General features: G+C 50.5%; 4 protein-coding genes and 1 long non-coding RNA gene across 12 annotated transcripts in view; 3 read left to right on the top strand and 2 right to left on the bottom strand.

Annotated features, from left to right (window-relative positions):
* The window catches only part of XPO5 (exportin 5), a 56,647-nt gene extending 47,658 nt beyond the window's left edge, over positions 1 to 8,989 (top strand). For 2 of the 5 annotated variants that reach the window (XM_084889544.1, XM_084889542.1), the window contains 10 exons: positions 611 to 747; positions 2,447 to 2,544; positions 3,090 to 3,136; positions 3,588 to 3,685; positions 4,298 to 4,360; positions 5,970 to 6,052; positions 6,481 to 6,588; positions 6,712 to 6,849; positions 6,994 to 7,158; positions 7,317 to 8,989. In XM_084889544.1, coding sequence (XP_084745670.1) covers positions 611 to 747; positions 2,447 to 2,544; positions 3,090 to 3,136; positions 3,588 to 3,685; positions 4,298 to 4,360; positions 5,970 to 6,052; positions 6,481 to 6,588; positions 6,712 to 6,849; positions 6,994 to 7,158; positions 7,317 to 7,454 — 1,075 coding nt within the window. In that variant the 3' untranslated portion in view covers positions 7,455 to 8,989. The remainder of the gene's footprint in view (positions 1 to 610; positions 748 to 2,446; positions 2,545 to 3,089; positions 3,137 to 3,587; positions 3,686 to 4,297; positions 4,361 to 5,969; positions 6,053 to 6,480; positions 6,589 to 6,711; positions 6,850 to 6,993; positions 7,159 to 7,316) is intronic. The other 3 variants (XR_014795485.1, XM_084889543.1, XR_014795484.1) reach the window with 3 other exon arrangements.
* Positions 8,990 to 9,645: 656 nt separating this feature from the next.
* POLR1C (RNA polymerase I and III subunit C) lies at positions 9,646 to 14,402 on the bottom strand. The gene is made up of 9 exons (XM_084889552.1): positions 14,197 to 14,402; positions 14,015 to 14,086; positions 11,836 to 11,943; positions 11,478 to 11,610; positions 10,876 to 10,995; positions 10,636 to 10,788; positions 10,342 to 10,491; positions 10,108 to 10,224; positions 9,646 to 9,987 (listed from the first exon to the last, which is right to left on the bottom strand). The coding sequence occupies exons 1-9, from the start codon at positions 14,263 to 14,265 to the stop codon at positions 9,869 to 9,871; spliced, it is 1,041 nt and encodes a 346-aa protein (XP_084745678.1). The 5' UTR covers positions 14,266 to 14,402; the 3' UTR covers positions 9,646 to 9,868.
* Positions 14,403 to 14,499: 97 nt separating this feature from the next.
* On the top strand, positions 14,500 to 18,796 carry YIPF3 (Yip1 domain family member 3). Of its 3 annotated transcripts, XM_084889549.1 has the most exons (9): positions 14,500 to 14,658; positions 15,247 to 15,444; positions 15,605 to 15,711; positions 17,031 to 17,076; positions 17,214 to 17,306; positions 17,450 to 17,581; positions 17,772 to 17,885; positions 18,116 to 18,239; positions 18,343 to 18,796. In XM_084889549.1, exons 1-9 carry the CDS (start codon positions 14,578 to 14,580, stop codon positions 18,489 to 18,491), a joined length of 1,044 nt encoding a protein of 347 aa, XP_084745675.1. In that variant the 5' UTR covers positions 14,500 to 14,577; the 3' UTR covers positions 18,492 to 18,796. The 3 variants fall into 3 exon arrangements, with proteins under 3 accessions (XP_084745675.1, XP_084745676.1, XP_084745677.1); XM_084889550.1 differs by lacking the exon at positions 17,772 to 17,885; XM_084889551.1 differs by lacking the exon at positions 18,116 to 18,239 and having other exon boundaries at positions 18,343 to 18,612.
* On the bottom strand, positions 17,234 to 24,242 carry LOC311625370. Its single transcript, XR_014795487.1, has 3 exons — positions 24,139 to 24,242; positions 20,374 to 20,464; positions 17,234 to 17,343 (listed from the first exon to the last, which is right to left on the bottom strand). It is a non-coding gene; the product is annotated as an uncharacterized lncRNA (long non-coding RNA).
* A 484-nt stretch (positions 24,243 to 24,726) lies between these two features.
* Positions 24,727 to 27,924, top strand: LRRC73 (leucine rich repeat containing 73). Of its 2 annotated transcripts, XM_084889792.1 has the most exons (6): positions 24,727 to 25,128; positions 25,684 to 25,844; positions 26,188 to 26,310; positions 26,670 to 26,770; positions 26,920 to 27,142; positions 27,293 to 27,924. In XM_084889792.1, the coding sequence occupies exons 1-6, from the start codon at positions 24,857 to 24,859 to the stop codon at positions 27,361 to 27,363; spliced, it is 951 nt and encodes a 316-aa protein (XP_084745918.1). In that variant the 5' UTR covers positions 24,727 to 24,856; the 3' UTR covers positions 27,364 to 27,924. The 2 variants fall into 2 exon arrangements, with proteins under 2 accessions (XP_084745918.1, XP_084745919.1); XM_084889793.1 differs by lacking the exon at positions 26,188 to 26,310.
* The last annotated feature ends 47 nt before the right edge of the window (positions 27,925 to 27,971 follow it).

Raw genomic sequence — 27,971 nt, 5'->3', positions numbered from 1 at the left:
CTGTGACTCGATCGTTTATGTCCACCATGTCTGTTTCTTATACATAAAATGAGACCAAAGCAGAAGATATAGTGATAGGGATGTATTTTCTCAGACCCCTCATGACCCAAAGCCTGCTTTTTATGGGATACTGGGAGTGGCTGGCCAGATTTTGCTTTCAGGTGCTAGTTGTGGGACAGGGAGGTAAGACTGCCATAGCCTCAGCCCTGGCCTCACTAACCCAGAGCTCTAATCAACCAAGCTAACGAGGTTCTCCATCGTAAATCTGTATTAGGAAATAATGAAGGCTACTGTTGGTCTTGGGTACCAAAGGATACCAACAACCGACTTACAAAAGATACTGAATCTGCTATCAAGAAGTTTCCTTAATAGTGGGAGAAAAGGGGTGTTATTTTCACTTTTGATAAAAGATTAAGTCCACATCTTCAAAATATATTAATTACATTAAATTTCTCTTAAAGAGTAAATATAATTGCTTTTCTAGCTGAAAAGTCTTATTGTAGACTAGAAGTCTTTATGCCAAAAATCCATGGCACAGAGATATCCCAGGGCAGTTGGGGCTGGCAGTGACAGATGTTGAATGTGTCATTGCCTATTATTTCCCTTACAGTTTCCATATCCTGGGGAAGGCAGGCCCTTCCATGCAGCAGGACTTTTACACCGTGGAGCACCTGGCTGCCCAGCTCCTCAACTCAGCCTTCGTCAATTTGAACAATATTCCTGACTACCGACTCAGACCCATGCTTCATATCCTTTCCAAGTCCCTAGCTATCCCAGAAGATTGAATGCAGAAACAGTACATAGGCACCAGAGGAGGCAGAGCTGAGCTGCATGGAATAGATGGGATCATATATCTAAGTTTATAATAACCATGTTAAAAGGACAGGAAGATTGTCCAGCTGGGTGGCTCGGTTGAGCATCATCCCGTTCACCAAAAAAGTTGCAGGTTCGATTCCCACTTGGCACATACCTAGGTTTCAGATTTGATCCCTGGTCAGGGCACATATGGGAGGCAACCAATCAATGTTTCTCTCTCCCTTCCTCCCTTCCTGTCAGTCCCTCACCTTCTCCCTTCCTCTTTCTCTAAAATCAATAAAAATATCCTTCAGTGCCCTAGCCAGTTTGGCTCAATGGTAGAGCATCAGCATGCAGACCAAAGGGTCCTAGGTTCATTTCTGGTCAAGAGCATGTACTTTGTTGCAGGCTCCTCCCCACCCGGGCCCTGGTCAGGGTGCATGCAGAAGGCAACCAATTGATGTGTTTCTCTCATATCGATGTTTCTATTTTTCCCTCTTCCATTCTCTCTAGAAATCAATGGGAAAATATCATTGGGTGAGGATTAATAACAACAACAACCAAAAATAATAATAATAATAATACACACACACACACACACTAGTGGCCTGGTGCACAGATTCGTGCACATTGAAAGGAAATTAATTAGAAGAAATATTTTAATATCACCATTTGCCCTTTCTCTATAATAGAAGTGTCAACCAAATTCATGATCGACAATGACAGATCAAAATACACACATGTGATTGGCTCCTGCAAGAGCTTTATATGTATTGCACATGCCCAAGTCAACGCTTATTTTTAAATTACCAGTGCGCATCATATGTAACAGTCGGTCGGTCAGACATATGGTCAGTCACTTAGTCTTTTATATATATAGATATGTTTTTCTTGAGGATTGAAGAAAAAAATTAAGGACAAGAAGATTGAAGTAAATAACGGGAAGGCAGTCCAGGGGGCCTTGAAAGCTCGTTGCTGGGCACAAATCCTTACCATGCCACTTTTTTTTTTTTTCCCCCAGAGAGTAAGGGAAAGGGGGAGAGAAACAGAAAAATCAGTGATTAGAGAGAATCATCAATTGGCTACCTCCTGCATGCCCCATACAGGGGATCGAGCCAGCAACCTGGGCATGTGCCCTTGGCCGGAATCAAACCCATGACCCTTCAGTCTGCAGGCTGACCCTCTATCCACTGAGCCAAACCAGCTAGGGCTACCATCCCACTTTCATCCTTTTTGCATATTTTGTCAGGTGCTTCCTCTTTGAAATTGCACTCTCATATTTCATTGTCATTTGGATTCTTCCTTGTTTAGTATCTTTTTCCCCCTGCATTATAAGGAGAATAGTGAAGGAGAGTTTATTACAAGAATGTCCCTCCTATTTTCTGCCCTACTTTCAGACAACCCAGTGCCTATAACATGCAGCCTGGTAGAAAGGATAGTGAAACTGAACATATAATGGAAATGAGTATCCATGCAGTGCAGGATTTTCAGAAAAGGGCTTGAAGATGAGCACAGGATGTTCTTGGCATCTTGCAAATCCTTTGTCGGTTGCCTCTGCCCAAGGATTCGACCTGTTGCCTGACACAAGGGGAGCTCTAGAATGAGAAGGGCATGTGCTCATGTACTAAAACTTCTTAACCCGCTGTGGCATGGGTCTTTGTGAAGCCTCTGGTGCTCTTCTGTCCCCCAGAGCACTATGAAGCCCTGGTGTCTCCCATCCTCGGACCTCTTTTCACCTACCTCCACATGGTAAGAGATGGGTTAGGAATGGTGCGTGGCCTCTCATGAGTCTTGCAAGTCAGGAGCTTCTGAAAGTGTTGGTTCCTAGCTTTGCCAGGAGGTCTGTGCAACCAGCTCGTCTTTGCTACAGTGGATTAAGCAGCCCCCCAAGAACTAAACTGGTTTAATTGCCACAAAGCACCTACAGAGTTGGCTTCTGCTCCTAACTTCCTGTTACCTGAGGAAAGGTGATCAAAGGAGTGCCTCCCCTGGTTCTGTTTCTCTGACTCTGGAATTAAGCAAGGGAACCAGCTGGGTGGAGAACAGATGTTCAGAGTGACTCGGGAATTCTAAATTATTGATCCTTTCCAAGCAAATATGTGTAATTAGCTGCCCTTGTTAGGGGTGTGAGAGGTTATAGAAACCATACCTGGTTTTTTAGCCTGTGGGCCTCCCAAGGTTCTGTCTTTGATGCCTGCAATCATCCTTGGCTAATTTTAATCATGAAGTAGACTTTAGATATTATCTGTTCCCACCTTCTACACGGTGCTAGCACTTCCTTTTTGTTTTCCCAGAGGCTTTCCCAAAAATGGCAAGTCATCAACCAGAGGAGCCTGCTGTGGTGAGGAGCATCTCTTCTCCTTGGTGGATGAGCTGGAACCACGCTGGGGAGGGGGAAGATCAGAGGGGAGAGGCGGTTTCCGCTGTCTCTGGGCTGGAACAACAGTGGGTGATAGTCACTCTCAGCCTAGAGGAATGATGGTGGCTTGCCCGTGACCTTTAGGCAGACTCGGATAAGATTCAGACTGCATAGTTGGTACCTTCACCTGCCTTAGGAGAATGCTGAGCCATCTTAGCCACTTAGGATTTTGATCCAGTACTCTGCCAACTGGATGTAGTCACAAGTCATGTTCCTCAGTGGATCATTGCTGTCCATTCCCAACATTTGCATGGAATGTAGACCGGAAGCACGCCAGGAGAAGGAACAGGGCACAGTTTAGTTAGGGTCACTGCTTTTCTTGTTCTTCCCTTTTTTGCACTTCATGGAATCTTGGCCCTCTGGTGTTCTGTAGTGGAGAAGATGAGACTGCAGAGGAAAACCCAGAGTCTCAAGAGATGCTAGAGGAGCAACTGGTGAGGATGTTAACCCGAGAAGTCATGGACCTAATCAGTAAGTGGCATCTGGGAACCAGGGGACTAGAGAAGAATTTTTCTGGAGAAAGAACTGGTCACCCACCCAACCCCATTAAGGCATGTTTGCAGCTATACTAACAGTTTGATGAGAAATAATTAAGTAGAAACAAGGTAGTCCTTAAATCAATCTCTGGACATTTTATGAAGGGCAAACAATTATATTTGTACATACTAAGGCCAAAATATCAGAAAATGGTCTAAAATAGCAGGAGAAATTCAGATTAATGGTAGGAATAACTTCTAGCTTTGTCCAAATAAGGGAACATTTTTAATCCTTGGAAACAAAGGTGGTTAATTTTTATTTTTTTGGTCATTTCGTTTGTGATACATCGTAGACCAAAGATGTATCAGGTATCCTCTCCTAGTCACTTAGTCTCAGAGAATCTGTAATTTCCCTCCAGTTACTCTAACTTGAAGAGGGATCAGAAGTCTGGTCAAATGCCTTCATTTCTGCTGATGAAGCTGATGTTCCTGGACTGTGCCCCATCTCTTCCCCTCCTCATCTGCCCAGAGACAGTTTGGGATCTATTGGCCTGAGATGGCTGTTGTCCGGTGGTAACAAGCCAGTAACCCTGCTTTCTTGCTTTAGCGGTATGCTGTGTTTCCAAAAAAGGTGCTGACCACAGTACTGCTCCCCCCGCAGATGGAGATGGTGAGTCTGTTGCATGGCCCTTAGAGAGGACTACTAGGCTCCTAAATATTGTCCCTTCTGTAGCCCTGTCAGTTCTGGAAGAAACTCTCCCCTAATGTGGATGAGATATTGTACATCTAGATTTCATCTCTGCTGGCCTCCTTGCTGTATATTCCTCCAAACTATACTGCATCTCAGAGCCCTTGCACTGGCTGTTTCCTCCAGAATAATTTTTCCTCCCAATTATATGCATTGCCTGTTCCCTTGTTTCATTTGGGTCTCTGCTCAAATGTTACCTCCAATAGATCTTCCATGACCAACTTACCAAAAATAGCAACTCCAACCATGCTATATTCTCTGCTCTATTTTTTCATTTTGCTGTTAATCCTCACCCAAGGATATTTTTCTATTGATATTTATTTATTTTAAAATATATATTTGTTGCAGTCCTTATCAAGGAATTTGAATTCAAAAGAACTTTAGCCGAAACCGGTTTGGCTCAATGGGTAGAGCGTCAGCTTTGGGACTGAAGGATCCCGGGTTCGATTCCGGTCAGGGGCATGTGCCTTGGTTGCGGGCATATCCCCGGTAGGGGGTGTGCAGGAGGCAGCTGGTCGATGATTCTCTCTCATCGCTGTTTCTAGCTCTGTATCTCTCTCCCTTCCTCTCTGTACAAAATCAATAAAATATATTTAAAAAAATAAAAAAAATAAAATATATATTTTATTGATTTTAGAGAGAGGAAGGGAGGAGAAAGGGATAGAGAAATAGAAGAAACATCAATGAGAGAGAAACATCGATCGGCTGCCTCTTGCACGTCTTCCACGGGGGATCAAGTTGGCAACCCAGGCATGTGCCCTGATTGGGAATTAAACTGTAACCTGGTTCATAGGTCCACACCTAACCAGTGAGCCACGCTGGCCGGGCTTCCATTGATTTTTAGAGAGAGTGGAAGGGGAGGGGTGAGACAGAAACATTGATGTGAGAGACACATCAATTGGTTTCCTCCCACACGTGCCCGAAGAGGGCCTTGAATCGAGCCTGCACCCGAGGTACATGCCCTTGACAGGAATTGAACTCGGGATCCTTCAGCCCTCGGGCCAATGCTCTATCCACTTAGCCAAACCAATTAGGACATCCTCTGCTCTATTTTTCTCCAGGGCACTTATCACTACCTGATGTTACTTTTGTTGTTGTTTTTTTATGATGTCATGTATTATTTATGAATTCATTTATTATTTGTATCTCTCATTAGAATGTCAGCTCCCATCAGGGAAGGGAGTTTGTGCTATTCCTGTGATATCTCCAGTAACTAAATTAGTGTCCACTACAATAGATCTTCATATATTCCTTCAGTGACAAAAGTTCCTCACCCGTGGCAGCTTTTTAGTAACAGTCCAGAAAATCTCATTTCCCACTGTTTCCCAAATGTACAGTTAGATGCATCTCTAGATCTGCCAGGGGCAGTGGCTTCTATACCCTTTCATGAGGCTTGGGGGCCATCCAGTGCTACTCAGCCGCCAGGCAGCCCAGATACTGAACTCTCCTGTGTTCTGTGAGCTTCCGTCAGGACAGGAGAGTCTGCTCTGTTCTGAAAGGCTGGAGTTAACATTCTGCTCTCTGCTTACAGATGAAGAGATGATGGCCACAGAGGTAACCCCCTCGGCCATGGCAGAGCTTACAGACCTGGGCAAATGCCTAATGAAGCACGAGGTGGGTGGAGGGCAAGGTGATGTTTCTCCTTTTCCAGCTGTGGAGCCAGCTTCCACTATTCTCACTCTGTGATGCCTTCAGAAAAGTTTTGAGGGTAATACTCCTTTATATGAGTTAAGTTCTAGTTCCTAAAGTTCGAGAAAAGAGTGGGAAGAGCTGAAGGCCATGTCTCCCTTACTGATATGGGCAAAGGCTCTCAGAAAAACTCAGCAGCAGGCCGGAGCTCTGTCTCCTTCCTGTTCATAGGTTTCCTCTTCTATAGTGGTTGTTTTTTCTTTTTGACTGCCTAATTTACATAGAGAGGAAATAAGCTAATTTCTCTTATCATTTTCCTGCCTACCTACTATTAAAACTCCAGCTCCTGATACATAATACTCAGAGAAAGTTGTGCTTACTTTCCCGTTGTAATCTTTCATCCTTTCCATTAGGATGTTTGTACGGCGCTATTAATTACAGCCTTCAACTCCCTGGCCTGGAGGGATACTCTGTCCTGCCAGAGGACGACTACACAGCTGTGCTGGCCCCTTCTCAAACAAGTATGGTTATTTGCTCCTTCTTGAAAGGTTTGGGTCATAAGGATTCACTGACTCATTTGGAAGAATTGGGGTGCTGGGGCCTTCATAGTCCCACTTTGGCCCTCAATAGAGCTGTCTCCCCAGGTGCTGACAGGGACACTGCTCGCAGATGCTGTGACATGGCTTTTCAGCAGCGTGCTGAAGGGCTTGCAGACGCACGGGCAGCATGAAGGCTGCATGGCTTCACTGGTGCACCTGGCTTTTCAGATCTACGAGGCGCTGGTGAGTTGGGCAGGACAGCCGGCTTCATCCTTCACAGCCAGGCCATACTCTAAACGTAGGCAGCTGCCTAGTTGCTAGTGCTGCATGGGGAAAGTGGCAGTGCCCAAACCTACTCCATTTAGTGGGTTTATCCTTACTTCTCAGCGTCCCAGGTACCTGGAGATAAGAAGTGTTATGGAGCAGATCCCTGACATACAGAAAGACTCTCTGGACCAGTTTGACTGCAAGCTTTTGAACCCGTCTCTGCAGAAAGTTGCTGACAAGCGCAGGAAGGACCAATTCAAACGCCTCATTGCTGGTTGTATTGGGGTAGGTCATGCACCTTCCTTTGTGCTCCCAAACACCTTGCGGTCTTAGACGATGTGTTCAGAAACCAGCTGTATTCATTGACCATTCTGGTGAGATTACCTTTAAAACAACCCACTGTCAGGGTCCAGCATTAGTTCTTTCTCGTTTGTTTTCCACAGAAACCCTTGGGAGAGCAGTTCCGGAAAGAAGTTCACATTAAGAATCTTCCATCACTTTTCAAAAAAACAAAGCCAGTGTTGGAGACGGAGGTGCTAGACAAAGAGGAAGGCGGCCTGGCCACCATCTTTGAACCGTGAATCAAGCTTTTGGGCATCCTTCCTTGGCCTTTATTGTCATCTCTTCTTCTCCTTTGTAGCTAATCTCTAGGCCCCTCTCCACTGCCACCTCACCACCATGGTCAGCCTGGAGAGACCCAGGTCTGGAGCTGGAGAGTGGGCCCTGTGCAGGGCTAGAAGTAATTATACAGAAGTCCAAAAAGGGAGTTAGGGCTTACACCAAGCTGTCTAGACCTCCCAGGTATCTCCCATTCTACTTGGAGTTTTGGCTTTTCCAAGAGAGAAAAGCTAGAGCAGAGCAGCCCTTCTCCCCAAACTCTCCCGCCCCCAGGCAGCCATACACATGTGCAGAGTGGAAACTAGGGGTGCTATACCCAACACTGCAACTAGCCAACCTTGTGGCAAGGGCTTAGCCCTGAACGACTCGTCCAGGTTCTCCTGGACCACCACAAGTCCCACCGAGCCCCCAAGCTGCTGGGCTAAAGACTTCCCCTCCCCGAGGGGCATGTGTGGGTCAGGTGCTGAGTGCTGAATTTGGCCAGTTCCCTCACTGTCTGAGCAAGAATCTGGTCAGCTGATGGGATCCATGGTATAGGCTAGTGCTAAGCCCTGGATGCGTCCAAGTGTATCAAGAGTACCTTCAGGGACCGGGGCTGGGTCAGCATCAGTAGTGCTAACATTCCCCTTAGAGCTCACACATGCCCTTCCTTGAATGACCTTTCAGTGTGGTTTCCCCAGCACCAGGGTCTACTCAGGCACAAGAGCCTCAGTACCCTAGCTAGTGTCACATGATGCCATTGGCATCTAAGGATACTCCAGACCAACTAGGCTACATCTGTGACAAGAAGCTAGCAAAGCCACTGGTCTTTCGTAGGACTAGCTGAGTCCAGGTGCCTTCAAAAATCTCATGGCCTTTCAGGTCCCTGGCCACTTCTCTCATGGGCCATTTCCAAAAGGAAATATGCCTTCCTATTGTGAGTCTCCAGTCCATCCTAGAGATCATAGGATGGCCCTCTAAGCATAGGATACATAGATACAGGACCCTAGTCTTGAGGTAATTGCTGGCCATAGACAAGCATACTCCATACAGAAACTATATAGTGTGTGTCCTGCAAAAAGACAGAGGGCTGTCATCAATCCACTGATGAGGGTTTCCGTGAGGACTGAGTGGAGCAGTGTGGGCTAAACCTCCAGCTTTTAGCTGGTGCTGGTCCTCAGGCAGGATAGGTTCAGGAAGAGAAAAACTGGGGAAACAGGACTTGGTGTCTGGTATAGCTGTTTCTATGGCACATTCTTGTCCCACATCCCAGGGGTGGTACTCTGGGCTTGTCAACTGTGAAGGCCATCTCAAAGCATGGTTCCCTCCAAACTTGTTAGCTGTCTATTCCTCTGTCATCGGGGCTATGGAGGGCATAGTTGTATTTATTGTGTTGTACTATTTTTAACATCTTGTGACTTCATGCTAGAAGTTTTCTATTGTTTATAGAACCTTTTTGTAGAAACATAACTCTAAAGCACATCTGCATGTCAGTAAAAATCTCAATTTCATACAGAAAGCCCCATCTGTCTGTTTCAACCTAGTGACATACTTCAGGGTCACTGTTTCGTAAGAGTGAACAGGAAGAACTGATGGACATGCTCTGTCAGGCTAGAAAGAGATTTCTATCCCTGACAAATGTAGACCAGGCAGCCCATACCGCTCCCAGTGCTGTCATTGGTGGCTCTGGACCTGTCTCATAGTCCAAAGGGAATTGATATGCATCCTGTGTTTATATATATATATTTGTATTGCTTTCAGAAAGGAAGAGGAAAAAAGATAGAAACATCAATGAGAGAGAATCATTGATTAGCTGCTTCCTGCATGCCCCCTACTGGGGATCGAGCCAGTGACCTCATAGTTCCTGAGTCTACTCTCAACTGCTGAGCCACACTGGCCAGGCACTCATGTGGCTGACAGCAATGTAACTTGTCTGCTAAGGACCACCCTTTTTTCTATCAGCCATTTCCTCTAGTATCCAAGAGGTACGTTAAATGGCATACAGTATTTTCTGACTGTCCCCAGAAAACACCTCAGTTTCGTGTTTCTCATGTAGGCCTTGTTGGCCCTAACCTGCAATGACATCTAAGACCAGTATGCTGATAACGCCAAACCTATTTGAACTGAGGCGCCATATTTGTGAACCAAACCTGGAGAAGTGATCTCAGACAAAACACGTTTTGTTTGGATGTGAATTTATTTACATGGAGGCCTTATAAAGGCATAAAGGTCGCATTTTGTGACACATTTAACAAAATGTATTTACTAAAATGAAGCTGGAATTGTCCCAGTCACATTAGGCTCTCCACAGCAGTCCTGTGGCAACAGGTCAGAACCCAAAATCGTCAGCGTGCCTCAGGAGCGTCCAAGCCGAGTCATGCTAGTAAGTCTGCAAGCCTCAGTCCATCTGAACTGCATCTAGTTCATCCAAGAACCGCCGGCACTTGCCCATCAGTACCTTGATGGCTTCGCTCACCAGCACATCAGGTGGTAATACCCCCGTAGACTCAACAGAGACTGGGAACCAAAGAGACAGGTTAGCCTAGACTGCTTGCTAGATTTTACATCTGAACTCTGCAAGGAAGCTGTAACACCAAAGAGCTGTCCCCCATCACTCCCTGCAAACTGGATACTCACAGATATAATGGTCCCGAACCCGAGCAAGCCGCACAACCTTCTTTAGCTTCTCATTCCGGAAGACTTCCCTGCTGAAGGTATCTAGCCGGGGATTGGCAACTCTGGCCACTTTTTTACCTAATGGAAACAAACCATGTTATCAACACATGAGCCCAGAACTTTCATTCTCTCTGCTACTTTCAAAGAAAATATACCTTAAGCCCTGACCTGAACAGCAGCCCAAAAACCATATACCTTGGACTTCATGCACCTCGATCACACCAGGTGAGAAGCACCGGCTCAGCTCTTCAGCTGCCTCCCCTTCCACGGGCTCCAACAGTGTGATGTCCGGCAGGAGCCTGTAACTGGCTGTTGCCACAGGTGAAAACTTGGCATGATCTTTACCTGGAAGGAAATCAGAGCATGTGGGAAAACCCTTCTTGACATTCCCAAAGCCTGTTGGTGACATCTTAGCCGAGTCCCTTAGCCACGCCTCACCCCACTGTATTCAAACTACCTTCCTCCCAGGGCAGCTCATGGGGTTCTCACCAACGCCCTTGACACAGTGCATGAGCAGGTCAATCTCCTGGCCAGGCCGCAGCTGAGCGATGAGGATGTCGTCATGCACTGGTCGGATGGTGCCCTCCGGGAAGAGGTCAGCCTGGTTCCCCAGGGGAACCCATGTCATGTGCCTGGTGTACACTAGAAGAAGAAGCACATCAAAAGACCCGAGTTCCTAAAGTTGGCACCCAACAGGTAGGCCCTCTCTGTCACACCACCAATCCTCACCTTTGTGGTTCACATAGAGTTCATTGGGGTCAGAGGAATCTTTCGCAGCATGGGGGTTCCGAGTACACCTGACTTGAAGCCGAAACTGCAGTGTGTCTATTTCTGTGCCTTCTTCGTCTCCTGCATGAAGAGGGAGGTGGCAGCTCTCAAAGGACTAGTGCACATTTGAGTGCCAGGCACCATACTGAGTGCGTTATATTTCTCATTTAATACTCAACATATTTTTCTTAATATATTTTATTGATTTTTCACAGAAAGAGAGAGGGATAGAGAGTTAGAAACATCGATGAGAGAATAATCGATCAGCTGCCTCCTGCACACCCCCTACTAGGGATGTGCCCACAACCAAGATACATTCCCCTGACCGGAATCGAACCCGGGACCTTTCACTCCGCAGGCCGACGCTCTATCCACTGAGCCAAACCGATCCCGAATACTCAACGTATTCATTAAAATCAAGGCAATCACAGATAACACTAATGTACCAAAGGTTTAGTATAGTCAATCCAGGATTTGAACACAGGCAGTCTGATTTCAGAATCTACTCTGCAGAAAAATAGTTACTCCCCTTCTCCCACAATTTCATTTTCTCAAGCCCTCACCTTGGTTCCGATATTCAAAAAGACGGGGATCCGCATGAATGGGAATGAGCCCCAAGCGATGAGCGAGGATCTCGTCCTGGACAATGGATGTGTTGTTGTACACCAGGACCTTTTCCACAGCCATGGTTGGCACCTGCCCAACAAAACGGCATCACCTATCAAGACATAAACTCCCTGACAGCCGACATAGTTAGAGAAAGGCCTCTTCCTGTAAAAATGCTTGATGAAAAATTTATACATGAGCAGGAGAAATGCTCAGCAGAATTTCAGGAAAACTAAGCCTTAAGACAATTCTTCAAGCGAGATAATAGCAAGATCTCCCCACACACCTCACCCCTGCCACCAGGCCCACCAATACCTCAGCTAATAGAATACGCCGAAAAGCATTGGCAATGGCTGCATCAATTCCCACCATGTCAAACTCCAGTTCATTTTCATCCATGTGTACCACATCCACACGGAAATTCTAAAAACAAACACACAAAAAAAACACTAAATGAATCTTGCTCTCCGTATAGTCAATACCTTCCCCTTAAAGTATTAACATTCTTTTAGATGTTCCTTTCTCCCCCAATTAAAAAAAATTTTTTTTTATTGATTTCAGAGAGGAAGGGAAAGGGAGAGAGAAATATCAATGAGCATCATTGGACTGCCTCCTGCATACCCCCCACTGGGGATTGAGCCCACAACCCAGGCATGTGCCCTTGACCGGAACTGAACCCAGGACCTTTCAATCCAAAGGCCAATGCTCTATCCACTGAGCCATACTGGCTAGAGCTCTCCCCTAATTCTTTGTTTTTTGTTTTTTTAATCTATTGGGGTAACATGGGTTAGTAAGATCATATAGGTTTCAAGTGTACACTCTTGGATACATGATCTGTATATTGCATTGTGAACCCACCACCCAAGTCATCTTCTATCACCATATATTTGTCCCCCTTTACCTTTTACTATCCTCATACACACACACCCCTTCCCTCTGGTAGCCACCATATTATCAGTACCTATGAGTTTTATTTTTCTTGTTTGTTCATTTGCTACTTTCAGTCAGGAGAGAAACATCAATGATGAGAAGAAATCACTGTTCTGCTACTTCTTGCACGCCCCCTGTGGGGGATACAGTCCACAACCCTGGCATGTGCCCTGACCAGGAATTGAACCATAACCTCCTGGTTCACAGGCCAATGCTTAACCACTGAGCCATACCAGCTGGGCTGTACCACCTCTTCTTTATCCAATCATCTATCAAAGGACACCAGCTGTTTCTGTGTGTGTCTGCACTATGGCTTTCAGCCAGACCATCCAGAGAGACTTTTCTAGAAAACATGCTTCCATACTGCTTAGTCCAGTTGACACTAAAGCCGTATCTTGTTAGCCTTTTCTGGTGTATTTAGCATTGATAGGTCCCTTCTTTTACAAACTAGTGCCTTGATTTCTGAGCACCAATCTTTTGGTTCTCTTCCTTCTCTGATGAATCCTAAATTCACTCACTACCTTCCACCTACACTGTAAACATTACTCCCCAAGTTTTCCCTCCAAAGTGACCTCAACCACACTTGGTCTTAGCAATTATCTGTACTGACAACTCCCAAATATCTCACTTCTCATCTCATTCAAACATATATTCTAGCCTGATAGACTTATCTACTTGCAAGAAAGTGAATGCATCATCAATCCCCAAATCTATTATCAATGAATGATGTCCCCATTCATCAGAGTTCCCCAAACTAGGTCATTTACACTCCCCCCTTACACCCATATCAATGCAATCACCAAACATACTTTTATATCCTCTTTGCTCTATCACCTACAGTCCCTAACACACATTTCAATCTTGCCCACCACTCATGCCCATCCATTTTATACTTATTTAAAAATATGTTTTTACTGATTTTTAGAGAGGAAGGGAGAAGGTTAGAAACATCCGTGAGAGACACATCAATAGGCCGTCACCTGCACGTCCCCTACAGGGAGGGGATGAGGCTGCAACCTAGGCCTGTGCCCTGACCTGGAATAGAACTGTGACCTCTTGGTTCATGGGTCAACGCTCAACAACTGAGCAACAGCCGCCAGGCCATCCACTTTATGTTCTAGCAATAATGAACTGCGTGGGCATTCCCACAGCACCGCTCACACAGCCCCTGTAATTTAGCTTCTCTTCTTAGTTTCTCCTCATCCTAGGCTCAATGTAGATGTCATCCCTTTAACGAAATCTTTCATTCCTCTATCTTCCCTTCCATTCTAGATTGCTTCTGCGGAATGGGATACCCCCACCCCACTCCATCCCCCTCGTCCTTACTGCTATCAGCCGGCGCTTTCCACGTTACACTGAAACCGTTTGTTTATGCGCGCTCTTCTCCAACCAGACTGAACATCTTGTTCGCAGAACTGGGTGGAAACCACGTGTACACGGAGCACATTGCTCAGTAAACCTTTTATGAACCGAGTCAATCCCCAGAAACAGCTTCTGAGCACAGGCTGCTCAAACCACTAGGCTCGATCCTCATACTCTCTCCGACAAGTCCAGCTCCACCCACCTTCTCAAAGCGGTCCTGGTCCCAGGCATCATCGTAGCCCGAATAGTTCCCGGGAAAGTCGGTGGTATGAACCTAAAGGAAAGAGACGAGTCTGACCGAGAAGGGGCAGCGAGGCTAAGCCCGTCCCCACTCCCGTTCCCCTCTCATTTTTCTCCTCCCGACCTCAAGGCCACAAAGCTTACATTGCGAACGCCGAACTCCCCTAGAACCACGCGGCTCCGCATTTCTTCCACCGCCTGCGCTGCCGCCATCTTCGAGCCCTCTGCACACGTGACTGAGGTTGCCACCGGCGCGTACGTTCTACTCGCCCTCCTCTGTCTCCGAGGCAACGCGTCCCCGCCTGGAAGATTAAATATCGCGAGACTCCGCCCAAGTCCACGTCCCCAGCTTCCGGAAGTCAGTTTGAGCCAAACATCCGGGTTTCTTTTTTCTTTTCTTTTTTGCGGTCCGGTTGATTCCACCTCTCACCCCTGTACCTTTCCTCCTCTCAGGCCCACGTCTCTCCCCCTCGCCCTCCGCGCGGGGAGTAGCGCGGGATTCAGCGACGGGAGCCCTCGAGGGACATGGCAACTACGGCGACGCCGGCCGGCGGCTCCCGAAATGGGACTGGCCCGGAATGGGGAGGGTTCGAAGAAAACATCCAGGTAATGGCCTCAAGGCTCCGGCTGCCAGCAGCCCTACGGGCGGCAGTGGTCAGAAGTGTCGTGCGGACTCTCCCCCGGGCCTTAGAAGTCCGCTCCATTTGCAGCACTTTTCCTCTCCTTTGGGTCTTCGTGTTCACGACTAGTGCTGACCTGAAAGGGCAGACAGGACATGTACTCCAGCCAGAGGCCTCGGGTCTTTGGCCCCACACGCTTTCTTTCGAGACAAGTGAGGAGATCGGTCGGGGTCATGGGGAGTAGTGCAAGCTAGAACCACACTGTGCACAGTCTTGTTTGGAGTTGGGAAAGACAAAGGAAGGGGGCACTTTTGCAGTCCTTTGGGCTTTGATAGGGAAGGTAGGAGAAAAACTTGTATGGGAGGCAGGGAATAGTCGGTTCCTCAGGCTAGAAGAGAGAGAGAACCAAGGTTCTGAGAAGGAAGGAGTGCAAGAGAATGGCCTGATCTGTGGTGATTCCAGGCCAACTCCTCGGTAGTGGAAGAACAAAGCCCCAAGTCCTGGGATGAACAAAGAGGGACGTAATGGATGGAGCAGAAAGGCCCTGCACTCTAGGAGCTTATTGTCTTCACAGGGTGGGGGCTCAGCCGTGATTGACATGGAGAACATGGACGATACCTCAGGCTCCAGCTTCGAGGACATGGGCGAGCTGCACCAGCGCCTACGGGAAGAAGAAGTAGACGCTGATGCAGCCGCTGCTGAAGAGGAGGATGGGGAATTCCTGGGCATGAAGGGCTTTAAGGGACAGCTGAGCCGGCAGGTGGCTGACCAGGTAAGAAAGACGATCCCTGGCCCTAGGATGGAAAGTACACCTAGGAGGCCCCAGGTTCTGGCACAGAACCATGTAGAAACCCAACAGAAAATACCAAGAGGGCTTAGAGCCAACAGTCTGACAATACCCATCCACCCCACCCTTGTCTTCCTTCCTTCAGATGTGGCAGGCAGGGAAGAGGCAAGCCTCGAGGGCCTTCAGCTTGTATGCCAACATCGACATCCTGAGACCCTACTTTGATGTGGAGCCTGCCCAGGTGCGAAGCAGGTGAGGATCCTTCTCCTGGCAGAAGCTGCCCTTCTCACATCTAAACTACAGCCGGAGACCAAGCCCTTAGAGCCCCCTCTTCCTGACACCACCAGCCCTCATGGTCACATCTGTATTCCTGCTGCACCATCCCTCTCACCAGTCCCGGAACAGGATATGGTGTTCACACCACCTCCTCCTCTTTTCCATCCAGTAAACCACTCACCTTCCCTCGGAACCTAGCTCAGATGTCGCTTCCTTTGTTTCTCATTCCTCACCCTGTGCCCAGCTGGTCCCTTCCTGGTGCCCCCATGGAGGCCTGTTCCTCCCTCTAACAGATAACACTTACCAAACACCAAACTCACTGCCGGCAGGCCGTGTGCCTTGTTTATTTAAGCAGTCTGTACTTCTTTTCTTGTGTCTGTCTCCTCAGAGACCTCCTCAAAAGCAGGCTCTGTTTTGCTTATCATTTATTCCCAGCACCAGAACAGTCTCTGCACCAGAATATCAGTACATAGTTGTTGACTGAGTTTTCAAGAACTGGAATTAATCTTGGTTTGGTTCTTTGTTGATCCTTTAACCAATACTTAGCAAATGCCCAGTACACTCAGCAAGTACTTACTAAGCTTTTTTCTCTGCATCCTCTACTGGTTGTGTCTGAGTTAGCGGGGAAGACACCTGGGAGCCTGGCCCGGGAGCGCAGTTACAGCACAGCACTCATTTGCTGTGAAGGGGCACACGGGGGACATCTGACCCGGAGCAGGCTAGAGGGGGGACAGGGTGGGTTTCCCAGGAGAGTAAAGTCTAGTCACATTCCAAGGTGGTATTGGGAGCTAACCACTTAAGGATAGAATGACTTGTATTCCTTCTGCCTGGAATTTCATCCCAACCACTTCAAATATTGTACATTCCTAGAAGGTACTCAGCAGTGCCTGGAGGAATGACAATCAGAAGAGAGGCAGGAAGCACACTGGTCCCCTCAAGTGCCACCTTCAGAACCTTTCCCAGTGCTTCACCATCACTGTTTGGAAATCTGGGACTCTCAGAGTTTGCCTTTTAAAGGAAAGCAGTTCAGACAGGCAAACTCTCAAACCCTCTGCAAGGCCCAGCTGGGCTCCCTGAGCTCTCCATGTTGCTGCTGCATCAGTCAGCACGGCATCAGGGGTGGTCCTTCCTGGGAGCATTTTTCAGGCAAAGAAGTGATTTCCTCATTCCCTGTCCGTCTTTACTACCCTCTTCTCCCTTTACCATCTAGCATGTTCCCTGGAGTTAGATGAATAAGATTCAGGCCCTCCAGAACCTCATAAGCGCTGCCTCTGCTCTCCTCTCTCCTCTCCCAGGCTCCTGGAGTCCATGATCCCCATCAAGATGGTCAACTTCCCCCAGGTGAATGGAGGGGAGCATGACTGGAAGAGCCAGGGGAGGCCCTGGGGCAGAGGGTGGGGTCACCAGGCCAAACCTAGGAAGGAATAAACAGAAGAGCCGTTGTGCCCTCCAGCCTGAATGAGTTGGTGTTTTAACAGAAAATCGCTGGTGAGCTCTATGGCCCTCTCATGCTGGTCTTCACGCTGGTTGCCATTCTCCTCCACGGGATGAAGACGTCTGACACCATTATCGTAAGCAGGACAGGCCTTGGGGGGTGGCTGAGCTGAGCTGCCCAAGGAGGAAACGTTGTAGTGAGTTAGCAGCCCTGCGGATAGCCCTGGGTAAGGCTGAGACCAGAGGCCTCCCAGGACTAAGCAGAGCCTTCACCCTACAGCGGGAGGGCACCCTGATGGGCACAGCCATTGGCACCTGCTTTGGCTATTGGCTGGGTGTCTCCTCCTTCATCTACTTCCTCGCCTACCTGTGCAACGCCCAGATCACCATGCTCCAGATGCTGGCACTGCTGGTAAGGAGTCCGGCGTGGTGGTGGGCAAGGGTGACCTTATAACACTAACCAGGCCCTGGTGTGCACCTGTCCTGGGGCTCCACGGCCTGGAATGGGATGAGCTGGCCGGGGACCATTTCTTTCTCAGGGTCCCCATGAGGGTCCAAAGGCCAGCCCCCCTGAGAGGTTTTCCTCTCCACCTTCCTTCTAGGGCTACGGCCTCTTCGGGCACTGCATTGTCCTGCTCGTCACCTACAACATCCACCTGCATGCCCTCTTCTACCTCTTCTGGCTGCTGGTGGGCGGGCTGTCCACCCTGCGTATGGTAAGCTGGGCAGATTTCCAGGGTGGGGCTGTCCTCCCGGGGAGCTGGGGAAAGCTCATAAGAGGCTCTCAGTGGGGGGAAGGGCCCGAAGAGGGTTCTGATCTGGGAGGAGTATCTTCTCCACACTGCTCACTGGAGCCAGGCCCTCTAAGCCAGCGGTCACCAGCCTGCGGACCTCACGGACCACCGGTTGGCCACCACTGCTCTAAGCTATGTTCCTGTTGCCCTAGGTGGCAGTGCTGGTGTCACGGACTGTGGGCCCCACACAGCGGCTGCTCCTCTGTGGCACCCTCGCTGCCCTGCACATGCTCTTCCTGCTCTATCTGCACTTTGCCTACCACAAGGTGGTAGAGGGTAAGTGACAGGAGGCCCGGGTGTGGGGGAGGGAAGCACAGCTGCCTAGTGCAGGATCCAGCTAGCTCTTGCTCACATTCCATCCTCCTCCTCCTCCTCTCAGGGATCCTGGACACACTGGAGGGCCCCAACATCCCACCCATGCAGAGGGTCCCCAGAGACATCCCCGCTGTGCTCCCTGATGCGAGGCCTCCAGCCAGGGTGCTCAACACTACAGTCAAGGCTGTCGAGGTGATCCTGCAGTCACACTGACCCCACCGAAACCCTTGGCCAGCCCCCCTTAGCCCTGCTGCAGAGTGGAGGAAGACTCAAGGACAGAACTGAAGGCACTTCTCTGGTGGGGTCTGCAGCTGCCAGAGCTGTGGCCGCTTAAGCACCTCCTTCGACGCCTGTTGGGGCTTCTGAAGAGCACAAGGCCAGGCACCCGGCCAGGACTGCAGGGCTCTGCAGCCAGTGCAGAAAGTGGGTCAGCGCCTCTGAGGCCCTCTCACCGCCCACCCCTTCCTTCCTCTATTTCTCCCACATTGTCTTGTTAAATATAGACTTGGTAATTAAAATACTGATTGAGGTCTGGGACTACAGCACCCTTCCAGTGGCCCTCCCTGCCACCCCACTTCCTGTGCTCTCTGCTGTTCTGTCAGTGGCGGTAATGTCACACGTTCCCTCATTTATACCCTCAGGATGGAAGGTGGGACAGTCGGGATGAAGGTAGGACAGCCCAGACTACCCCGAAGCCAGTGATTGAATATGGAGCCCGACCCTGGGTGCAGAGGACAGCTGCCCACGGAGCAGCAGGGCGGCCTCAAACACAAGAACCATTAGGTGGAGCAGTGCACCCAGCCTGAGTCTGGGACACCAGTGGAGCGATGACAATTGGACAGAAACTTCCAGGCTCAACCCCATGTCGTTATAAGGCCCTTATACACCTGGGCCATGGTGTAGGAATAATTTTCCTGGGTTGGCCCACATTTGAAGCCAAACTTGGCTTTGCCCAAGTTATACTGAAGCCAGAGGAACACACTCTCTTCACGAGTTCTGTCCTTCCTCTTCAAGAATGCTGGTTACTCTTAAAAACAACTACTCGGTGGTTGAGCATCAACTTTAACGCAAAGCTAAAGTCTCAACAGACCTTTGAAGAAAGGGGGCTTCTTGGCTATAAATCTGGAAGTCCCTGGGGCCTGCTGAGGTGACACAGCATTCTCAGACCCCCAGCACTCCAGACAGGACAGCTGAGGTAAAATAGGAGTCCTGGGACATCAAGGCCACAAAGTGCTGCAGCCGGACACAGTGGTGGTCTGCACAGCCTGGTGGTTGCAGGGGAAGTGGGGGAGTAGAAGAAATGGATGGGTTGTTTTTAGTTTAAATAAATTGAATAAAAGTAAATAACTTTTTAAATTAAAAAAGAAAGAGATGCCGGGACCGGTTTGGCTCAGTGGATAGAGCGTCGGCCTATGGACTGAAAGGTCCCTGGTTCGATTCTGGGCAAGGGCATGTACCTTGGTTGCGGGCACATCCCCAGTAGGGGGTGTGCAAGAGGCAGCTAATCGATGATTCTCTCTCATCAATGTTTCTAACTCTCTATCCCTCTCTCTTCCTCTCTGTGAAAAATCAATAAAATATATTTTAAAAAAAGAAAGAAAAGAAAGAGGCACAGTGAGCCCTTTACTGTGCCCTTTTAAGGTTGACGCAGTGCCTTAAGAGGCTAGCACAGAAGGGTAAACAGTCTCCATAAAACCCAGAGAAGAGATGGTAAAACTCCTCTTTGGATCCTATCTGGAGTCACAGATGAAAAAAAAAAAAAAGAGTGGCACAGTGAGGCATACCTGGGGAATGGGGTCTCAGCTTGTCAGGGACCCTCACTGGGGACTGGTGCAGCAGGAGGGGAGAGGCCCGTACAACCAGGACATAGCATTAACCCACACTTGTGAGGCTTGCCAGCGACCTAAGGCTGGGGCAGATTTTGAGCTGGCTATCAGGCCATCTGCGGGAGCAGCTGAGCCCTAAGGATTGCACCTGCTGAATTATGCTCCCCCAGGAGGAAAGATGGTGTCTGAGTGTCCCCGTTCCAACCCCCCTTGCCTTTGTGCTCTGACAGCCTACGTCAGCTTTGGAAACTGGCAATTCACGTACAGACCTGTGTCGTCCTCTACAGCACGAAACACAGTACGGGAGGCTGAGTCTGGTGGTCCATGGCAGACCAGAACCCGAGCCCAATGGAGTCCTTTCTGGAACAAAAAGGCAGTACATACACACATGCATAGGTGGAAAAAGAATTTCTGTTGTCCCAACACCCACACTGCCAGCAGGAGGTTTACAGCAGGACTTCAGGAAAGATGACTGCCGCCCTTTGTAAAGAGCATGTCTCCTCTAAGGGAAGGGCACGGACTCACCACCCTCCGGCTGCCTGAGATCCGTTTTCTCCCTCTCCCCGCCCCCCCCCCTTCCTCAACGCCCACTCCCCATTAAACCACTGTGGTCAAGGTCACGCCCCTCTCTCTTACTGGAAGTCCTTGAGCAGTCAAAGATGACCTTTTCATTGCCAGATGCAATTTTTTAATTGAACTTTTTGAGGTGGCATCGGTTAACAAAATTCAACAAGCGTTTATGATAAAAACTCTCAACAAAATGGGTATAAAAGGAACTTATTTCAACATAATAAAAGGCATATTATACTCAATGGTGAGAAGCTAAAAGCTTTCCTCTAATATCAGGAACAAGACAAGGATGCCCCCTCTAACTGCTATTATTAAATATGCTTACTGGCAATCCCAACCACAGCAATCAGACAAGAAAAAGAAATAAAAGACATCCAGATCGGAAAGGAATAAGTAAAACTGTCACTATTTGTAGATGGCATGATACAATTATAGAAAACCCTAAAAAACTCACCAAAAAAAGTAATGGAATTAATAAATGAATTCTGTAAAGTAGTAGGTTACAAAATTAATATACAGAAATCCATCATGTTTCTATACACTAATAACAAATGAGTGGAAGGAGAGATTAAGAAAGCAATCCCAGCCCTGGCCAGGGTAGCTCAGTGGATAGAACAAACCATCATGGAAATGTAAATCAAAACCACACGGAGACCACGACTGGCATGGCTCAGTGGTTGAGTGTTGACCTATGAACCAGGAAGTCACAGTTCGATTCCCAGTCAGGGCACATGCCCAGATTTGGAAGAGGCAGCTGATCAATGATTCTCATCACTGATGTTTCTACCTCTCTCTTCCTCTACCTTCCTCTCTGAAATCAATAAAAATATATTTAAGAGGGCTGACACTGGTTTGGCCCAGTGGATAGAGCGTTGGCCTGTGGGACTGAAAGGTCCCAGGTTCCATCCGGTCAAGGGCATGTACCTTGGTTACTGGCACATCCCCAGTAGGGGGCGTGCAGGAAGCAGCTGATAGATGTTACTATCCCTCTCTCTTCCTCTCTGTAAAAAATCAATAAAATGTATTTTTTTAAACTAAAAACAGAACTAGCATATGACCCAGCAATTCCACTTCTAAGTATTTATCTAAAGAAAATAAAAACATTAATTTGATAAGATATATGCACCCCTATGTTCACTTCAGTATTTACAATAGCAATATATGGAAGCAACCTAGCTGTTCATCAGCGGGTGAATGTGTGACAAAATACGGTGTATATATACAATGGCATACTGTTCAACAAAAGGGGCGGTGGCCTGCCGCTGACCCTGGCAACAGTTCCTGGGGATGGAGGAGGAGGTCAAGTGCACTCAGCTCTCAGGGCTGTGCTAGCTCTCCACAGGCGCTCCTGAGTCCAAGTAAGTTAGAGGGGCACTCTGCCTCACCGCAGCATCCGCAGCCCTCTTTCCCACATTTTCTGTTCTGTGTCACATGTCCTCATACTCTGAACACACACGTGCACACCCACATATGTGTACACACTCACACAAGCAGACACACATGTCACTGTACACACACAATCACATCCACACCCCCCTGGGAAAATGGCAGAGACAGGCATGAGAGCACAGAGCTGAGAAGGCGGAAGCAGAGGGTTGGGTAGAGTAGGAAGCAACCTGCCGAGGCAGCTCAGGTTTGGATCTGGGTCACTGGTGGCCCGAATCCCAGCTCCCTCCCTGGCCAGCTTGGTACTGCTGGGCTAGGAACTTCACCGGAGGCCTAGTTTCTTTCTTTCTAAAATGGGGGTAACACCACCACAAAAAAAAAATTAAATTAAATTAAATATGTACTAAAGTTCTTTATAAATTGCAATGCTGTGAAGAATCATATGGAAACAAATATAAGGGGAAAATGTTACCCCTAAGTTCACCTAGAAAATATTCACTTATTGTGAACCAACGGTAAAAAGCTAATTGAAGCTCTACAACTCCGTCGCAAGGCAGTGCTGCCAGCCACCTGTGCACATCACCTGGGGGGGCCTGAGGCCTGGGAGCCCTGGGCTAGCTGGTAACCACTGTTCCACTGCACAATAGCAACAGGGTCATAAGACTAACACATTATCTTTAGTTTCAATCTTGACATTTTGTTCATCATGGATTTTTAAAATATATATTTTATTGATTTTTTACAGAGAGGAAGGGAGAGGGACAGAGAGTTAGAAACATCGATGAGAGAGAAACATCAATCAGCTGCCTCCTACACACCCCCTACTGGGGATGTGTCTGCAACCAAGGTACATGCCCTTGACTGGAATCGAACCTGGGACCCTTCAGTCCACAGGCCGATGCTCTACCCACTGAACCAATCCAGTTTTGGCCATCATGGATTTTTTGCATTTATTTTAAAAATGTTTTTTATTAATTTTAAAGAGGAAGGGAGAGGGAGAGATAGAAACATCAATGATGAGAGAATCATAGATCAGCTGCCTCCTGCATGTGCGGCCCCCCCCCACACACACACACACACACCGCTGGGGATCAAGCTTACAACCCAGGTATGTGCCCTTGACCAGAATCGAACCTGGGACCATTCAATCCATAGGCTGATGCTCTATCCACTGAGCCAAACCAGCTAGGGCTGCATTAAAATATTACTCATCTTGGTTACTGAGTTTCTTTCGGTGCTCCTTAAATTCCGCATGGGAGGTGAGGTCTCCCTTGCTTCCCACCCCCGCGAGGTGGAAATGAACGTCACTCATTATTGCCGTGTTTGGTTCCGGTGGATCACCTGTGTGTTCTCAGCCACGGCACTTTATCTCCTCTCCCCATTTGGCAATCTATGAAGTAAAGCTATTGCAAAGGGTATTAAGCCAGAAAGTTAGTCTTTCGTGTCAATGACCTTTCAGTCTGGCGAGGCGAACTGAGGCAGTCTGAGGACAGTTTGAGCTGCTGAGTCACACAAGACAATGTGACCCACGCTGTTGTTATAAACTGTGGGAATTCAGAATGGGAGGGCTTTTGAGAGCCACACCCCTCTCCAATGGCTTCAACCATGGGAACCCTAAGTGGGGGAAAAAAAAGTGGATTAGCACAAAAAAGGGAGAGACATTTTCAATAGAAGAACATTGCATGAGCTGAGATGGTCCACTTCCTTTGGTCTGGCTCATGGGGCAAAGCTTGGTTCTGAGTAACCTGGACACACACAAACCCTAGAGGAGTCAGCGTTTCTTCCCTCCTCCTCCCTCTCTTCCTCTCTGGTCACACACCCCCCTCTGCGGTTGCTCCTAAAAACTCACAGCAGCTGGCAATTGTTTTTGACCATTTGGCCATTTTAGCACTAAACCTTGAAATGCGTCTCAGTGATATATATTTTTGGCCACAATGCGAACAATATGAGCTCAGGGTCTGGTCCTTAGGAATGGGGAGAAGAACCCGTTTATAGCCTCAAACATCTCCCTGTCACGTGCCTCCATCCCCTCCCCACCCCGGCCGGTCTCAGGCCTCCGCCCTGACACCTATTTTTACCTGCAGCCCGGCCCGCACTCAGGGCGCGTCCTAAGCCGCCGGAGAGAGGTCCCCGCGGCTCGGCACCGCCCGGCGCGCGGCACCCTCGCGGGCCGCGGGCTGGGGCCGGGCAGGGGCGGGGCGAGCGGCGGTGACGCGGACGTTGCCATGGGAACTCGCCGCCCGCTTCGGCTCCGGATCCGAAGCTGGAGCTGCAGCCCCATCGCCCGCCGCCCGCCGCCAGCCGCCCGCCGCCCGCCGCCCGCCTCGGGCTCTCCCTGCGGCCGCGGTGGGGGAGCCGGGCTGGAGGGAGGAAGGGAGGCTGTGGATGGGACTCCGAGCGGTGACCCGCCCCGCGCGCCCTCAGTCGAGGCCCCTTAGCGGCCGCCGCCGCCGCTAGAGACGCGGACAAGCGCGCAGCAGCGCCCGGCCCGCAGTCCCGACACGGACCGCACGGTCCGCCCCGGCGGGCGACTTCGGCGTCTCCGCCGCCCCGACCGGCTCCGCCCCGGGCCCCGGCGCTCATCGTCGCCTCCGCCGCCGCCGCCGCCGCCGCCGCCGCCACAGCCTCCCGCGCCTCCGCCGCCGCCTCCGGCGCCTCGTCCGCCGCCGCTGCGCCCGCTCCGGCCGCGCCCCCAGCCCGGGCCCCGACCGGAGCCCCGACCGCGCCCGCGGCCCTGCCAGCCTCGCCCGCGGCCCGGGCGCCGGCCCCGGCCCTGGAGGTCCCGCCGCGGGCACGATGCTGCCCAGCTCCATCCAGATCTCCGGGGAGCCGCTGTCGGGCGCCGAGGTGCGGGACATCTGCCGCGGCCTGCGCGACAACGCCGTGCGCCTGCTCTCCCTGCGCGGCTGCCGCCTCTGCGACCGCGACTTCGGCCGCATCTGCCGCGCCCTCGCCGGGGCCACGTCCCTGGCGCAGCTCAACCTTAACCTGGGCGTCGTGTCCAGCCCCAGCCGCATCAAGCAGCTGGCCGAGGCGCTGCGGACCAACCGCTCCATCCAGTCCCTCTTGTGAGTGTGCGGCCTCCACCGGGGGTCCCTTCGCGCGTCCCTGCCCCCTCTTCCTCCGCGCTCCGTCCTGTGCCTCTTCCCACCGGCCCCGCTCTTCCCGCTCACACGCCTCCCTCTCCCGCTGCCCACGCCTCCGCAGCGCCCTCCCAGCTCATCCTTCTCGGGATCAGCACCCGCAGCCTCGCCCCCAAGGAGACAGGATACCCTCCCCTTCCTGGTGGGCAGGTGCACCGCTCACCTGGTCACCGCATTGACCTCTGGGGGAGCCCCGCAGGTCCCAAAAAGGAACACTGCCCTGGACTAGAGCCCTGCCCGACCTTCTCCCACTGAGGAACCCTAATCCACCCCCACCGCCTTCTCTGCCAATCCTGGATCCCAGTCCTAGAAAGGAAACCTACCCGTGTTCCTTTAGAGAGGCTAGAACTTCCTTTCTCCCTTCCCAAAGCCTGGCCTCAGAGCTGTGCCTGAGCGCCCCCCTCTCCTCCAGGGCTCACCTCTTCCCCACAGGCAGGGCCGGCGACTGCGTAACCTCTGCTCTCTGGTCTCACCCCCCAGCCTGCATGGGAGCCCCCTGACAGATGCGGGGTTGGCCTTGCTGAACCCAGCCCTGGCCCTCCATCCTGCCCTTGTGGCTCTGGACCTGGGGGACTGCATGCTGGGTGATGAAGCCATCAACCTCATCTGTGGCCTCCTCCCCCCAGACGGGGCCAAGTCTGGTGAGCAGGGCCCTGCTGAGGGCATGGGCTGGTGTGGCCTTGATGAAAAGCTAATGCAGAGGGCAGGGGCCCTGGCCCAGAGCGGAGAGCCCTGACAGTGTGGGTGAGAACGTATTTTAAGTATTTTCAGGAAGGAGGAGGAGGAGGGGTTGAACAGGATGGAGAATCTGAAATCCAGTTCTGGTGGGCAGGGAGGGCAGGGTCTCCAATGGCACCGGAGCTCTGTAGTGGGGGTGGGGTGACTCCCAGCCCCTAGGGACACCCCAGAGATCTAGGGCAGGGTAGGAGCTTAAAGAGGGCCTGACATTTTCCCATCCTGGCTTCTCCTCGCATTGTTGCCCAGGTCTGAAGGAGTTAACGCTGAGTGCCAACCCTGGCATCACTCCTAAGGGCTGGAGCCGCCTTGCCATTGCTGTGGCCCACAGCTCCCAGGTCCGCGTCCTCAATTTGGACTACAACCCCCTGGGTGAGGCTCAAGAAAACTTCCTTAGGTTCTCACCACCCCACTCCCCTTCTAAGAACCTGGGACCATCGGTTGCCATGGTAACCCCCACACTGGGGAAGGGAAAATGGAGGGGGGGTGTCTGGGAGGTAATAGAGGAGTCACCTGTGTGGAGGACCAGATAGATGACCAACAGGTAGATCAAATCATCCATCACCACTTCCGGCTTGCTTCATGCATTCACTCACCAATCACAATGCTCTGCTCCTGGCTACCTACCAATTGTCAGCGTTTCCTGGCCTGGGGGTGGGATCTAAGGTTGTTAGGGCCCTGGGGAAGCTGTCTGGGAGATGAGTATATGTGTGTGCATGCTGTCTCCCAAGGTGACCATGTGGCAGGGATGCTGGCTGTGGCTGTGGCCTCCAGTCGCACCTTAGAGGTCCTAGACTTGGAGAGCACAGGGCTCACCAACCAGTCCGCTCAGGTGAGACATCTTCATGTTTGGGGAAGGCCGAGGGAAGGGTGCGGGGGAATCAGCCAAGGTGTCTGTGGACATAAATGAAGGGGTGGCAGGCTGGAGTCAAGGAAGCCACCTTAACTGAGTCTATTCTTTTCCATGCTCTTCCACGCCAGACCCTGCTGGACATGGTAGAGAATTACCCCACAGCTTTGCGGAGCCTGGTGCTGGCTGAGAACAGCATTAGCCCGGAGCTGCAGCAGCAGATCTGTGACCTCCTTTCTGAGGGAGAAGAGGAGGAGGAGGTGGCAGGAGGGCCTGGTCACACCCAGGAAGGAGAGAGGGGGCGGGAGCCTGCCGCCCACCCCCGGGGAAGCAGTTCCTGGATGTGCCCCAGTGGTAAGAGCCTTGTGGGTTGATGAGAACCAGGTTGGAAGAAGCTTGGGATCCGGGAGGATGGGTGTGGGAAACCTAGGCCACTTTCTTCCTGTGGATAGTCCCCACTGCAGGAACAAATGGTGGTCTGAACACCCGTCTTGCCTTCCACAGATCCCAGCTCTCAGATGGTGCTAATGACTTCAGGACTAGGGGACAGTCTGTTGGCTGAGACCGAGATGTGACTCTCCACTTGGGCTTCCACACATTATTACATTTGCCTCTGTCCCAGCACCTTGCCCCAGATACCAGGGTCAGGCCCTGGGGCTTGGGAGGGAGGGGGTTGCCTGGGGCTCTGGCAGCTCGTGGCAGTGTGATGGGAGGCTCTGGAAGCTGTGAAGAGCAACAGCCTTGGAGGCACTTGAACGCAAGGCAATGGCTCTGGACTTGTTGGCAGCCCTGGCTGCAGCCCGCTGGCTCGGAAGAGATTTTATGAACTCTACAACCTGGCGTGTGGCTGTGGTCACTGGGGGCTGGCAGTAGGGGAGGAAAGGGCATTACCACTAGGCACCTCTAGGGGGCAGTGCCACCCCACAGCCAAAGCATCCCCTGGTCCCAAGTCTCAAAACCAGACTGACTCAGGCCTTGCACTACAAGGTGATAGATACCAGGTGCGATTCTGAGGTGACACCTTACACAGGTAACTAAGGCAAAGAGATTACTCCAGAGCGGGGCTGGACTCGACCTAAAGGGGAGACACAGGGGCCCCATCCTCTCCCACTGCCTGATGCTCTGTGCCCAGGGAAGGCCCAGGCAGAGCGGGGCAAGGGAGAATCACCAGCAAAGAGTAGGG

This window comes from Pipistrellus hanaki (assembly GCF_964339955.1).
Source record: "Pipistrellus hanaki genome assembly, chromosome: 7".
Classification (NCBI taxonomy): domain Eukaryota; kingdom Metazoa; phylum Chordata; class Mammalia; order Chiroptera; family Vespertilionidae; genus Pipistrellus; species Pipistrellus hanaki.
Note: the sequence above shows the minus strand (reverse complement) of the source record. Positions and strands in the feature narration are given on the sequence as shown.